The sequence below is a fragment of the Dendroctonus ponderosae genome, unplaced genomic scaffold, assembly GCF_020466585.1.
Source record: "Dendroctonus ponderosae isolate FM_Combo_2020 unplaced genomic scaffold, Dpon_F_20191213v2 Dpon_F_20191213_3, whole genome shotgun sequence".
Classification (NCBI taxonomy): Eukaryota; Metazoa; Arthropoda; class Insecta; order Coleoptera; family Curculionidae; genus Dendroctonus; species Dendroctonus ponderosae.
Genome location: NW_026018508.1, coordinates 3,158,802 through 3,172,858, shown reverse-complemented (window position 1 = coordinate 3,172,858; position 14,057 = coordinate 3,158,802). Strand labels below are relative to the sequence as shown.

At 32.0% G+C, this 14,057-nt stretch overlaps 1 protein-coding gene across 1 annotated transcript in view; it reads right to left on the bottom strand.

Annotated features, from left to right (window-relative positions):
* The window catches only part of LOC109540351 (transcription factor Sox-14), a 13,660-nt gene extending 3,868 nt beyond the window's left edge, over window positions 1-9,792 (bottom strand). Inside the window, exon 1 of the mRNA XM_019908702.2 lies at window positions 9,246-9,792. Coding sequence (XP_019764261.1) covers window positions 9,246-9,466 — 221 coding nt within the window. The 5' untranslated portion in view covers window positions 9,467-9,792. The remainder of the gene's footprint in view (window positions 1-9,245) is intronic.
* Window positions 9,793-14,057: the final 4,265 nt, after the last annotated feature.

Sequence of the window (14,057 nt, the reverse complement as noted above, 5' to 3'; positions counted from 1 at the left end):
AGCTAGCTATTGAATGGCATGCACTGTTCCTGCGATAAAAAAGTAATGCGATAACGCAAATGTGGAGAAATGGGTTTTGGGGCAAATAGTAAGTGGCGCCAAACGATGCACCCAAACGACTTATATATTTGTTGAAAGATAATGTATGCACAATAAATCAAATGCATTGTTTACAGTCCTAATCCTTCGGGCACATAAAGTATTTAGATCGCGCCGTCCCCATAACACAGCATTATGACTTTATTAATATGCCCCGTCTAATCCGCTCAGTAAGTCCCCATAATGGGATGCATAAAGCCCCATTCTGAAGCGCGAGCTGTTATCTTTTGTAAAACAGACGACCTGCTTTGTAGTGAATCATTTTAAATCTCTGTTTATTGAGATGAGAGTCGCGATGCGCCGCGCATTGCCAAATACTTATGGGAATGGCACCACTCAAAAGGATGCTGGGAAATTTTACTGGCCCTAGCATTACGTAGGATTTCCTTAATAAAAAATAGGGTTTTTCATTGAAAATACAAATAAAGTGCAAGAAATCTTGAAACAAATTGCAATTTGTGGTGGTCGTTTAACAAAATAGCGATGATCGTATTTAGAAATCTGATGACACGTAGATTTATTGGTTCCGTAGTTGCTCACTTAACTTTTTTTAGCCAATCTAAGTCGCTACGTAGCCTATGAAACTTGGAATATTTTCAAAATAAAGAAAACATGCCTTAATTCTACTGACCTACACTGCACAAAGAGGTCGACTATTTCTGAAATAATATTTTGTTTTTACCTTCGCACAGGTAAAACGATTTCCTTAACATAAAAATCGTCACCAATGACGAACTATGAAACAGAACCACAATACAATTGGCTGTACCTACAATTGGCTGTAAAAATGTTGAAAACGTAACTATTCCTTATGGTCCAGTCGGATTAGATTTTTTTCCAGGTACTAAATAGGTGAAGGTAAAAGATTATTCGAAGTTGTTTGGAAGGATTTAAAAAAACCGCCGATTGTATGGTTTTTAAAATTTTCCATAATTAATTAAATTTTAGCTTAAAAGTTATACCACTTATAAAGTGTAGAAAGGCCTCAAAAAAGTTATAGTTCTATTTTTTTGAAGCAAAACTAAATTAATTATAGAAAATTAAAAAAAAAAGCTTAAATCAGTGGTTTTGAGTAAACAGATGCACGGATTTTAATTTAGTTTGTCTTATATTGTAGGTATTTTTAATAGCATATAATAGCATCAACGGTTCAAAAGTTATGCGCAAAAAACGGTTTTTCGCACTCTCTTTAATTACTTAAACAATGTTTCATAGCCGGAAATCGCGCTCAAACTAATGTCCTAATATTCTGACATCCTTCCGAACAACTTGATGATGATATTTTACCTTAATCTATTTAGTGCTCAAAACAGACCTTTTAAAATCTAATCTGACTGGTTTATTATCCCAGTACTCGTTACTCGCGGAGACCAAGTAACGAATTCATAAAAAATAAAAAATTCTTCTGATTATTATTTGCGGTTCATTTATTCGAAAAGACCAGAAGTCAAATCACGTACATGACGAAATATGTAACAGTTTTTCGCAGATCAACTTCCTATTGGCTAATTTGAAACTATTTCGATTCATAGAAATTAAAGATCAGGAAAATGCAAATAAAAGTAATATTTTTTAAAATACTTAGTTTATTTCCGTAGATTATTTAATATAAAATCTTTCACGGTAGTTGACAACAAAAGACATTCGTTAAACTAGGAGTTGTCTTTTTTATCGTGCATTATTGAAATAATAAATAATAATAATAATGAGCAAGAATTAAAACGTATCGAAAACATAGCTTCTATTATCGAAGTGATAGTAGTCAGTAAAACTATCCGTTGTGGTACAAAAAAGCTTATAAGAAACATGAAAGTAAAAGAAGAAATAATGAAATAAAATTTCAGGTTTCCACTCAAAACCGAAATCACTGAGCAAAATATATGAGGACGATTTGACGACATCTCGTTCTATATGAAATATTTTGATTTAAATCCAATAATTAAAAATTAAATTACAGGAAGATAAATAAAGTTTTTCTGGCTCAGTCACCCTGTATATTTTGTGCAATCACCCCACGTATTTCTTTAAAACTAAAACGGTGTTAATGCTCCACGCAATAAACCCATATTCGAGAAGTTCAGCATACCTACCATATCTCTATCGGTTTATTTCAGAAAACAACTCTCAATTGTGTAGACTGTTAGAAAAATAATGTCCGTGCTGTAAAGGTGATACCTTTTTGTTTGTGTGTTGACAAAACGAAACCTGAGCAAATAGCAATTCAAAAATTTATACTACTGATAAAGTGTTTCCTTGTTTATTTATGAACAAAATCGTCGTTGATGTGTCTTATTTCTCGCTTTTCAGATTATGTACACCTTTTATTGACCCAAGATAATAAGTTCTTTTATGTTGATATAATATACTAATTCTCCGGTTTATCAGTCTTCAAATATTACTCTTATGCGAACAAATACGCTACAATAATCGTATCAAATGATATAGCGTAAACTGAAAAATGGATTACTTGTAAGTATCATATCTGAAAGCCATTACTTTGAGAAAGTCAAATATTATCATTTCCAGTTCATGATTCTATTAAAAGAATATCAAAGCTAAATCAAGCGTTCAATCAAAACCATTTGCGATAAATATAATTTTTAAATTTGATATATCTCATAAAAGTTGTCCTAATAAAAGGTGTTCCAATAAGAACGACGGATTTAAATTTTAGCGCATAAATTTTGGGATATTTCAGGGATAAAGCGTTGAATTTCACCTTTTAGGCTTCAATCGTTGTTGGTTTGTGACGTTAAAAAACCCCAAAGAAAAAAGTACAAAGGCGTTAAATCGCATGACCTGGGCGGTCAATGACGATCTCCGAAACGAGAAATAACACGACCAGGCAGTATGGCTGTAGGCAACAGTTTCTCTGGCTGTATGGCATGTTGCACCGTCCTGTTGGAATCACATACTGTTGAGATCTATATTTTGAAATTTTGTCACAAAAAAGTTAGTTAACATTTCACGATAATGAACAGCACTCACGGTTAATGCTTGACCAACTGCATTTTCGAAGAAAAATGGTCCGCTGATGCCTCCAGCCCACAATACATACCAAATAGTGATTCTTTTTGGATGCATCTGTTTCTGGACGATCACTCGTGGATTTTCGGAACCGCAAATGCGCCAATTTTGTCGACTAACTAAGCCATCAAGATGAAAATGGGACTGGTCACTAAAGACGATTTTCGTTGAAAAATCACCACTCGTTCACTCGTTGTTCCAAAATCCAATCCACAAGGGTCTTCCATTGCCCATGGTCTCCCGGTTTTAGCTCTTGAGCCAATTCAACTTGTCCGCATGAAGCTTCAAGTCTTTTGTTCAAATTCGATGCATAGTGGTTGCGGAAACACCAATTTCTTTAGCTCTATCCCGAATTGGTGTGGTTGGGCTTTCCTCAACATTTGCACGTACTGCTGCGATATTTTCAGTCGAGCGACCAGGACCGCGTGTTTTCACTTCATTAACAGACCCAAGTTGCTGACATTTCTTCATTAGTTTTCTCAAAGTGGCTTCAGTTAGAGCATTCCGATGGCCCATAATTGTACGCATTTTCCGAACTGTGGCTTGAAAATTTCCACCACTTTGAAAATAATTTTTCACAATGAGAATTCGTTGTTGTGTATTGAACCGCTACATTTTACTTAATCTGCTGCTGCCTACTAATTAACAGCCTTTTTTTAATGCCAAATCATGACATACAAATTGCGCCTAATTCAAAACCATAATTCTTATTGGAACACCTTTTATTTATACTTAATCTACAACTTTCTCAATTTAAAAAAAATGAAGGAAATCAAACTGTTTTAATCGTACTTGAATATATCCCCTATTATGTTCCGAAAATGTGCAAATTATCATTCAATTGAAATTGATATATTTTTAAGCGCCTTTTTGAAATATCATTTTATACTTAACTTGATCAATTAATCGTCAAACATTTGATACGAAAAATCACATACTGATAATCAGGTGAACAGTGAGATATCAATAGGGTTATATAGGGGGAACAATGGTATGCTTATAAATCTATTGACATCAGCGCGACACTTGGCAGGATATTATTTGAAAAATAATTTAAACCTGAGTGGCGATTTGAATCGATTTACACTCCAATGCAATTAGAAAACCTTCCAAGCCATAATTAGATATTATTATTTTAAGAGCTTTCTTTCTTAGGAACAATAGAGTGATACTCAATAGCAACAAAAGCCTAACATTAATATATCACTTCGAGTGACTCGATAAGATGTTAGATAATATTTCAGTCAACTTGAAATCACTTTGAGGAATATTAGTGGACTATTTGCGTAATAATGTGAAATTATAACTGACTGATATTGCATACAAAACGTTATTTTACTATACAGACCTGATAAGCCACTTTTTATTGGCGTCACAATGCATGAATGGAAAAACCAGTAAATTAATGTAACAGGCCACATTGTTAACATCCTTTACTTTGTTGTTTATTTAACAGGGTGTTTCTGTTTTTGATACTAAATCGTGGTTTACCTGCAATTTTACCATTTTCAATAAATTTAGTTGAAGAATCGGAGGCCATCTTGTCAAAATAATCAAATTTTAAAATGATTCTTGTTCAAAAATTAAATTATATTTTATTGAACAATTTTACATTTGATAATCTTAATTGAGAAAGATGTCTGTGATAAATATGATCGATGTCAGCCAATTCCAGCGACAGAAGTTGGTTTCATTTTTTCCAATAATACCTACATAGTTTATAAGACCAAAACACGATTTGTTCGTCGATTACTTTCCTAAAACTGTAGAAAACTAGTGCTTTGTTCAAATCTCGTCCTTGGTTTTATTTTCACGTTACTCAAATCGAAAAAGAACACTATTTTAGAACTTAAAAATGAAGAAAAAATTTACAATTTTTTCCAATCGACAATTTCACTGGTGGTCAAATTCGAAGATGTTTTTCGGAACGCTACAACACTTAAAGTAGTGTCAAAAATGTTCGTGCATTTTCCAACCAACCCGACTTAATTAATTTGGCAGAGTACTAATGTTTATGAGCCGTTGTGAGTGTTTTATTACTACAAGATTATTTCATTAAATTTAATTGTACATACTTTCTTGACTGTGTTTCACTTCCAAATCAAAATTAATTGCTGGGTTTCAGTCATTTATTATCTCTATTTACCAATTAAAATACGTTTCGGTGTATTTTTCCACCATCATCAGTTTTTCTAAAATGACAGATAGTTAAAAAAAATTTCATTAATTTAAAAAACAATCGCAGTTCGTCAACAGCCTCATCATATCATACACTAAAATACATCACAATTACAACACTTTAATACATTCTAAAATTAATTAGGCCTAACAGGTCAGGACAATCAAATTTGGGAAGAGACTAGAATTCTTTGTTCAGATACTTAAATATTTTTACTTAATAAGTAAAGTAAGTGAAAATATTTAAGTATCTGAACAAAGAATTCTAGTCTATTCCCAAATTTGATTGTCCTGACTAATCACCTGTTAGGCCTAATTAATTTTAGAATGTTTCAAAGTGTTGCAATTGTGATGTATTTTAGTGTATGATATGATGAGGCTGTTGACGAACTGCAATTGTTTTTTAAATTAATGAATTTTTTTTTAACTATCTGTTATTTTAGAAAGCTGATGATGCTGGAAAAATACACCGAAACGTATTTTAATTGATAAATAGAGACAATAAATGACTGAAACCCAGGAATTAATTTTGATATTAAATTTAATATAAAACTAAATACAGAATATAAATGCCAGTGAGCCCACTCACATTTGATAAAATTCTGAAATTGGGAACGAAATGTTTGAGATTTAGCCTCAGATGTTCAGCATGCCACATTGACTACATTGTTCTCAACGAAGCATCAGAAATAATTCACGGTCATATTTAGTCTTAGTTACTTTCAACTATTGGATTTGGCTGCATAGTTGAATGTAACTGAAATTGGCTGATCGTTTACTTATTAAATTCAAGTGTTTCGTTATCGTATAATTACAAGTTTTGAAAGCGTTTTACAGAGAAACGTTATGGCATCTATTTTTGAATAACACACACCGAATATCTTACTATGGTTTCCTCAGTTAGATGCCTAATAGTTTAAGAGATACGACTGATTGCTACTTTAGTAAATTACTCGTTATCATTCATTTTTGTATGACTTCAAGGTTCTTGTCCAAGATTGTATAACGGATATATTGTTCCTAATAAGTTGAGTGAATGTGCGTACCTATATGATTGTTGCGGGAAAAAAATTTATCCATTTTGTCAGTAGCAGAAAAATGAAACATCCAGAAACTTGGTACGCAAATGGATGAATCCGTGTGGTTATTTATCATATTCGTTTCAAGTCCAAGTAAAATAATAGTTGCTATTAACAAATAAAAAAAATTACCGCGTTTTGTGCAAATATTCAAATATTAATAACATGTAATTAAGTTACAGATCCATTCTAAAGAATCATAGGAACAAATAAAGCAACAATGAGAAACTATAATTAATTAACAAAAGTAATAGATTTCCAATTCTGGATAATCAAATTGCATTACTTGGAAAAGAAACACATTTTTTAGGATTAAATGGAGAATGTATTTATTAAAACATGTCACCTGCAAAACTGTTGATGTTCATTAACTATAAGAATATTTCCGAATAATTGAAACCAAGATTTCTTTGTGAAAGTTATAATTTTTAAATAAGCTTATCCTGAGTTTTTATAACAAAACTTAAGGGCAAAAACAGTAGTTTGCTTTATAAACTATATTCGAAAAATGGCTCATTAAAGAAATGTAAGGTATTAAGGTTAGGCAAGTAAATTAAACTTTCTAATTGTTGCTAGTAATGTAAATATTATTTTTAGGTTTGTCAGTGGTGTGTTCTCTAACACGCAACTGGAGTTCGGTACTCCTGGGTTTTGTATAAATTCACAATCATTTTTTAGTTCTTCATTTAGTTTCAAAGAAAATACTTTTTGATCGTGCATGATTCAGCACTAACAAGCGAAAATAGAAACTGTATTACCTAAAAAGCGAAGGACCGCAGCAAGTTAACTTGTAAAAATCGACTGTGACAAAAATCAAAACTAAAACTGAAACGGAGAAAAACCCCAGCCAAATTTAAACACCCTATATTTGATTTACGGTGCATTTTCCATCTTAATCTATAAAGCAATCTTATACTATTTTCCGTTTTTCCATCAGCCCCCAAAGCTTCCACAGTATTTGTTTAAAATGTTTATTATAGATCAATATTAAATTATTGACAACAGAATTTGATATACTGAGATTAATTAGTCACCAAATATTTTTTGTTCAACCTACCCTGTATTTGATTGTATCATGATGTATAAAAAATGTCCTTATGGGTACGGCATGGTCCCTTAGCGTCCAAGAAAGCAGTGGTAGGATAAAAAATATTTACATGCTGTAAGGTGTTAAAATATTCAGACAAATGGAAAGACAAATAAAAATTTTCAAACGTAGCTAGTTTGATTTTATTAACCTTTTGTTAACCTTATCAAAAATTAAACTACTTCTTAGTAGTTAATTACGTTTGATTCTTAATCTAAACGTTTTCGCGTATTGTACACTTATCGGGAAAGTTATACCTGTGCAAAATATTAAAACTTGCAGTTATACTCAAAACATAAATTTTGTCTATTTAAAATTGCAGATATCTTTGCAAGTAGGCATACAAATGAAGAAATATTCCTAAATAAAAAATGTATAGGTAGGTATGACCTGTTTTATTGAACGCCGCCGTGTTCAATGACAAAGAAAATGACGGTAAAGTATATAGGGAGATTTTTAAATAAGTCCCACATTTCACAGGGCAATTTTTCAGAAACTTCTAAGATGAAAAGTTCATAAAGGCATGAGGCAACAAGGGCGCACTTATCGAGCTACAGGGCGTGAACAGATTCGTTTTAATTTGCGTTTCTTGTAAGTAGGTAATTTTTGAAATGATAATTATATTTGAGCGAAACTTGGTATTTTGTGATTTTGTAACTAAGATACTTACATTTGAACTTTGTTTTGATCTTGCTTGTAGAGCGTGCTACCTTCAATTATTTTTCTCTGTTAAAGGATTATAACATTTATGTGCAAGAAAATTAGCTTTTCTATTATTTTTACGTTAAAGAAGTAATCTGATTAAAAGTCAAAGTAGGTACTAACCACCGTTATCGAAATTATTTGATTTAAAGTACCTAATCGACGCTTGTACTGAAAGTTAAAAAAATTGTTGATTTAAAGTAATCGACGCATGTGTTTAAAATAGGCAAGTTGCATGTGTTGCAAAACCACCAAATAACAAGTTTCATGCAAATATCGATATTATATAAAAAACTACTTGGAGAAAACAAAAATGTAAGTTAATTTTTCAATACCCTGTAGTTTGACAAGTAAAGCCTTACATACCTCATATGGAATTTTCATTTTAACAGTTCCTGAGGAGTCGTCCTACTGTACACGAAAATTTTCGACGACGTTTTGTGAGACTTTACAGAGGAAAATATAATAAGTATTTAATTAGTTAATAATGCAAAGATTTTACACATTTTTAATTAAAAAGTAATTCCTTAGTCAGGAGGGTCAAAATGAGTTAGACGTTAATATTAGTTATTAATTACCTTGCAAAACAATTGTAATCAAACATAGTCAAACAAATAAATCGGTAAACCACTTTGCCAAATATCTCAGATGTTCGGCTGCTGTTTCAGTTGTAATTTTACTTTTCATCTGTATAGGCAAAAACATGTCCTCCTTAATGATTAATTAATATGTTATAAAATGAATTAAATTAACCTTTTACAATACAACTTACAAGGGCTTAACAAATATGTAACTTTTAGGAAATTTATAAGTTGAACTTTCAAAGAACATTTAAAAAATCTGTGTATAGTAGATGGCTGTAAATGAATGTACGATTTAATAATATATTGTACGATTTGCAGTATATTGTAAACCCAAAAAGCAAGTGATTCCCGCACAGGCATCGACTACGAGACTATTATAAACATTCTTAGAAGATCATGCAGGATTTGAATTGGAAAATTGTTTAAACATCAGATCAAAAGAAACGAAGTAGAAGGCGTTGCTGAATAAAAGACTTATATGAATCTTACCTTAGGCGTTTGGCTTCATCGATGAACGGTCTCTTCTCTCCTTCACTGAGCAATTTCCACTCAGCGCCCAGTCTTTTGGATATTTCTGAGTTGTGCATCTTCGGGTTCTCTTGGGCCATTTTACGACGCTGTCCTCGCGACCACACCATAAAAGCATTCATTGGTCTTTTGATGTGTTCTTGGTTGTTCTGATGAACGTTGGATTCTTTCGGCGATGACATTTTAGTTGTTTGGTAATGCGATTTTTTATCAAGTTTACAAGCTCGTTAAGACTGTGCTATTAAAAGCCAAATGTTTGACTAAGATGCAGAGGTGAAACTCAACATAAATAAACACAAAACACTTCGAGCTCCTATAGACCTGCCAGCGGGTCGGAATGTTCTATCTAGTTGTTCAAATAAAATGTAGATACTACGAAAGGCATAAATTGCACCAATTTTTATCACTGAAGCGTTATCTCCTGTAGTCGATAATATAAACTGAAGTTGTCGGTCTTGTCGCATGCCGAGTTTCAAAAACATTCTCCCCCCGTGATTTAATAGGCTGGTGGGGAGAGGGTGCCGGCCGTTACGGGGGCGGAGTAAGCGTGAGCCGAAATATTCGGGATTTATTAGGCTTTAAAGTGGTGGTTTTACATAATGTTGTGTTTTGTACTTGGACAGGATTTGACGGGGAATTATCACCGGTTGACCTTCTCTCACATTCTTTCAGGACTGTATCTAAGCAAAATTCCAAACTACATCTATCCTGTTTTAGATACGGGGGGGTTACATCGTCACTGATATTGCAAAGTCCAATAAATGGTAACTACGATTTATCAAGCGGCACATTCAGGGTGCCACAACGGACCAAATCTGCTATTAACAATATTTATATGTAAAGATAAACGGGTCTTTTCATTTCCCAAAATTACAGAATCAAACTAGTCCGGGCGTTTAAGAAAAATGTACTATTATGGAATCACTTAAAGCCTTAATGGRATTTAAAAAGTAGAATGTAGTAAAAAGGTATGTAACAGAAAAGTGCCATGTAAATATTTTAATCTGACTTTGTTTATGARTAGCTAAGAATCTAACTAAAAATTAGTGTTTCAACTCCAAGCGAAATGATAATTTTAATTAACAAAGAACCAAAACTGACTTCATTTGGTGCAAATGTCTCGTCAAAGCTTCTACATTTACATGGCAAATATTCAAAGGTAAAAATGAAGCAAAAATGCGAAATAATTTCTATCGGACTGGTAATGTAATAAAAATTTTAAAATCGTTTTATAATAATGCTTTTGATTGGTCGTAAAATAAACAAATTTGACAAATACACTAATATTTCAGGTTTCAATGATGAAGGCTTTTATAGCCCATAGCTATATAAGTAATGGCTTTATGAGAAGAAACATTGTTTCAGTTATAATATTTTTCATGTACTTTATTCACTGTCAATCAATCTATTCAATTTAAATGCACTGGGGCTAAGTTTGTGTCTTTTAAATACGGTTATTAACCCCATTTATGAAGCATACGATAAATTGATCAGTTTGTCAAAAAAAACCTCTCACCTGCAAATTGCAAATCATTCAAAGTGGCGATATAGAAATTAAGACAAATGTAAATTTTCCCATTATAATCTTAATCTAACCCTGTTTTAGTAAATAAATGTTATCCTTAATAAATTAAAAGATTTTTGTCATAAGCCACAATGCAACAAAAATAAGCATTTAAGTAGAACTTACTAAATATAATCGCTCAAATTTGGTATTTAATGTGGGACAAAACGAGTCTACATATATGTACATTTCATGATGCATAAAAGATAGAAAATTAGCTGAATAAGGAAATAGGAAATATGAAATTTGTATTTGGCCTAATTTTCCTATAGGATTTTTCATCTGTCAACGTTCCAGATTCTTAGCTCTAACAAAAAAGTGTGTCATCCAATTTGGTTCAAATTTTTTATATACACTTTGTTAAGTTTCCATAAATCAACATTTTAGTCTCTAATTACACGAAGCCAAAAACGTTTAATTATTTTCCAATTGCTTAAATTTCAAGCAACTAAATTGAGTTTCAAGGAATGTTATCAATATTATAGAACATGAGCGGGTGCGTAATTAAGTAGGTGAGAGTAAAATTGTTAAGTTCAAATTAATCTGTTCGATTAGGCTTTTTGGGATTAAAGCTCAACGGTTTAGGTGAAATATCAATTAAGTTTGTATATTTGATTCATTGCCAACTTTTGATGCATTTATACTTGCAGATATTCTGCAACCGATAAAACCATCTTGAATTTATGTCAAATAATTCATTCGTTAATTTCTATTAAACTCAATACCTATATTTTTGTTCGTGAACAAATAAGAAACTACATTTGCGGAAATTAAAAGAATTTTATCAGGTTTTACTTGTATACAGCGTTAAATATTTCGCCTATTTTGATTTTGTATGTGTGCATGAATAAAAAGTGGTATGTATTTGAAGATAACATTGATACTCTGGATATCATTTGACGAATTCGATAGGTTTTAAGTTTTCGATATACTTGCTTTAAAATACAACAAATATAAGGAAAAGGCAAATGTGCCTGAAATTTTAAACATACATTATGGTATTTTCAAAAACCCTCACTTCTAATTTTTATGAAATATTTAGAGTAAGGATTTAAAACCATGCAGTTTAGACCTTCTTTAAACCCTTCACAGGTATACTTAGTGGCGTAATGGAAAATATCTAGCTTTTTCCGGGCCATCCTCAAAAAACATATGAATAATTATCAGTTCGGTTACATTGGCTTTAAATTAAATTACAGATTCAAAATAAAAATGTGAGTACTAAAATAACTCTGTACAACAACTTTAAGGATCAGCTAACTTTTTGCTGCATATACGTTTCAAAAAACATCGTTTAGATCATGTAAACTCGATAGATTAATAAGTAAGTTTTGATCTTGCCGGTATAGAAGACATTCGCAGGCTACAACTCAAGGACGCAATGTAAGATATCCAGATACAAATAGGAGAGATACCCAAGCCAATGGCACCAACAAGGCGGAGTTTGAAACAATCGATGCCTGGATGGAGGGGTGTAAACTCAACAAGTGTCCCGATCGTAAAGATAGTCACAGCTAGGGAAAGCTGCTAATCCTTGGATAAATTTCAGATTGGGGATATAAGGGATAATTGTCAAATTGAATATATATCGGTAATTTCATGGTATCGTAAGAACAGGTTTGGACAGATTAAATGACTTTGCCTATGGAGATTTTTCACGTATTTCGTTTATGTTGGAAATCAAAAAGCATGTTATGGCTTATCCAATCGGCTTATTATCAACTAATCCGCTGACGATAAACGTGAGATTCATTGGCTTGACATGATACCATTACCATTCAATTTAAATCAATCAACCCCATTTTGGCAATAATTGGAGATAATGAAGTGATTCTCTAAGTTTTTTCTATTGTTCATTAGTCAATATAGATTATCTTTTTAGGACATTCGAATAATAAAAAAATGTACTGCTAAATTAATCGCTTGTAGTAGTTTATTAAAAGATATCAAAAGTGGACTTTAGCTCAGTACCTATTGACATATTTTATAGTTGCTTCTGGGGTATCAACTCCCCATGTAATTGAAATTAGATAATAACAAATTTAACTGTTCAATGTAAATTACATTTACATTTTCGTAACATCATGCATAGAAGTAAATTATGCAGAAAACTTTTCACCCGAAAGAATTAAATTTGCGCACATTATGTCAAAAAAGCTTTTACATCATATGATTTTAATTGCTTGACTATTAAGAGTGATAATAGTAATACTATTAGGACAAAATTATTGGACAAAGGACAAAAATGAAACAATTGGTTTAATCGAGTAATCGACGTAAAATTGATAGATGCTTATTATTTCTCTTGTAGATTTAAATTGCATTAATGACAAAGTTTAACCGAAAGCTGAGTTCAAAATTAAATTATGGCTCACTCAAGAGAATATTTCTAAGTAAATCGTAAAATTAAAAGAAAAATCATGACAAAAATCAAACATGAATAAAATAATGTCTACATCTTGTTGAAAAAAGTTTATTGAAAATATAGAAAATCATTAAATTTTGTTCTGGAATCTTCATGGTTACCTACTTCTTCAGAATACTATTAATGAATAGGCTGAAAGCCATATGGTTCAAACCGTAATAGCTTTATACGAAAATCTCACACAAGCAACAACGAGCGTATGGAAATTTAAACTAGTAAATTAGTTACTTTCCGTAAATAAGCTAATTAAATTTCCATATATGTTCTTGTATTTCCAAATAGCAGTATCGCATATACATTATGAAAATAATATAAAAAATGCAAATAAAATATACGTTTTTCTGTATGAAAACTGATTGATGATTGTGCTATCTGAAAATTGATTTTCATGATGAATTATGACAATTGGAGTTCAAACTTTTGATATTTGATTAACGGTTTAATGAGTATGAAGCATTGTAAGATACGTCCAGCATTCTTTCCAGCGCTTGGTGGTCTTCCCTGCGGTCTTGCTATTGTTCATTTTAGCGTTTTTGACGAGTCTGTTGTCCTCCATTTTTTCTTCATGTTTGTTCCAGAATCTTGTTTACCGACTTGCCGATCTTCCTATGTTCTGTATCCCGCAATGCTTTCTTATGTCCTCACGTTGTACTGTCGTATAGAGCTTTGCCTTGTATGCTCCTTAAGGCCTTCATTTCAAATGTCCCATAATTTATAAAGTTCTGCTTGTACTTGGTCTTGTTTCTGCTGCGTGTGTTATTCTAGGTCTTACTGCCGTTTTATA